Genomic DNA, 1,601 nt, shown 5'->3' with positions numbered 1-1,601 from the left:
CTGTGGCCATATCTCAGGAGGCAGCCAGGGTCTGAAAACATTGACTTCTTTTCCTGAGATATGGCCACAGGCCCACCCTGACTGGTGGGGCTGAAGCCACGAGCCATGTGTTTAAATAGTGAAACGCAGAGGAGTAACTGACTCTCAGTGCAGCATATGTTGTCCACCCTCCTGGATGGTGTCACCGCAGCCCAGGCCAGGTTCCTTGTCCCAGCTGGTGGCCTTTTCAGGGCTCTGGGACGCGGCTGCAGTGGCTGGCTTCCAGAGTCTGCCCTCCTCCCCCACCCTCAGGCCCCCTCACACCACGAGGGTGCATGCACCAGGTTGCAGCCTGTCCCGGGAATGATGGCTGGGTGGCGGGGCAGGGGTCCAGGTGGGCTTCAGGTGGGCAGGGCTTCTGGGCCCAGAGGCCCGCTCCCGAAGCAGGGGCCCCGGGAGCATGGGGCTGGTCTTCCTTCTGAAACAAGCACTTCCCTCCCTCCCTTCAGAGCTGTCCTTGGCCTCTTCTTTAACTTCATTCATTTGGCTTTTATTTTTCATTTGTTCTTTCTATTTTGGAGGTGTTTTTCTTGCTTATCAGTTACTTTGCATCTCTCTTGTCCTCTAAATACACATTTCAGGTCGGAGTCTGCTTTAGCCACTTCCTGTGAGTTGGGTAACTGTATTGTTATTTGGGTCTAAGGACTCTGTCATTTCCGTCGCAATGTTATGGCTGCTCTGTGAACCGTTTGGTGTTAGTGTTAGTTGCTCAGTTGTATCTGACTCTTTGCAACCCTGTGGACTGTATGTAGCCCACCAGGCTCCACTAGCCCACCCGGCTCCTCTGTCCTCTCTGTGTGGGATTCTCCAGGCAAGAATACTGGAGTGGGTAGCCGTTTCCTCCTCTAGGGGATCTTCCTGACCCAGGGATTGAACCTGCGTCTCCCGAATTGCAGGCGGATTCTTTGCCGTCTGAGCCAGGTGTAGAGGTAAGCATGTGTCTTCAGTCGCTGCCGGATTCCTGGCTGCCTCTCCTGGCACCTGTTCACTGCCGCAGTCACTCATGACTCCTCCAAGCCTGCATGGTGGCGGTGTGAATGTTTGTGGACTCAGATCCACGTGGCCTCAGATATGCGCGGCTGGATTTAACCTGATCTGCTGCTCCCGGCCCGTCCTGTCAACCTCGACATGTCCTTTGGTCTGAGGGCTGTCCCACTGGCCATGTTATTTCTTTTATTCCCACAGGCTTGAGACGGTCCCATCTGAGCTGACAGCTGCCATCCTTTACCCGTGTGGTGAGGCTCAGTCAGAGGCTGTCAGATAACTGCATGTTGATTCCTTGCTGGCGGCTTCCATACCACCTGCAGCCGTATGTGGTTGGATGTGTAGAAGTTGGATGTGTGTCTGCATGAGAGGTGGGCCAAGGGGCCTGGTTTTCCACATGACTGGAGGTTCACAGGGTGCTGATGGCACCCTGGGCACAGCAATTGCGGGTGTCCTTACCTCGAGCCTCCTTCCCACCCCCACGTTGCATCTACTTGGCCACCTGCTCCAGCAGACACGGAGCCGGGGAGGCCTGGTGCAGGCTCACACATGGGTACGTCCTCTTTGAATGCCATCAT

At 55.6% G+C, this 1,601-nt stretch overlaps 1 protein-coding gene across 4 annotated transcripts in view; it reads left to right on the top strand.

Annotated features, from left to right (window-relative positions):
- The window catches only part of DFFB (DNA fragmentation factor, 40kDa, beta polypeptide (caspase-activated DNase)), a 14,551-nt gene that overhangs the window by 10,131 nt on the left and 2,819 nt on the right, over nucleotides 1–1,601 (top strand). Inside the window, exon 7 of one of the 4 annotated variants that reach the window (XM_010849965.1) lies at nucleotides 1,225–1,595. The exons of the other annotated variants lie outside the window; for them this stretch is intronic. Within the exon in view, the coding sequence (XP_010848267.1) occupies nucleotides 1,225–1,303 (79 nt within the window). The 3' untranslated portion in view covers nucleotides 1,304–1,595. Of the gene's footprint in view, nucleotides 1–1,224; nucleotides 1,596–1,601 lie in introns of those variants that run through there. 4 annotated transcript variants of the gene reach the window in all.

This window comes from Bison bison, unplaced genomic scaffold, assembly GCF_000754665.1.
Source record: "Bison bison bison isolate TAMUID 2011002044 unplaced genomic scaffold, Bison_UMD1.0 scf7180017864289, whole genome shotgun sequence".
Lineage (NCBI taxonomy): Eukaryota > Metazoa > Chordata > Mammalia > Artiodactyla > Bovidae > Bison > Bison bison.
Note: the sequence above shows the minus strand (reverse complement) of the source record. Positions and strands in the feature narration are given on the sequence as shown.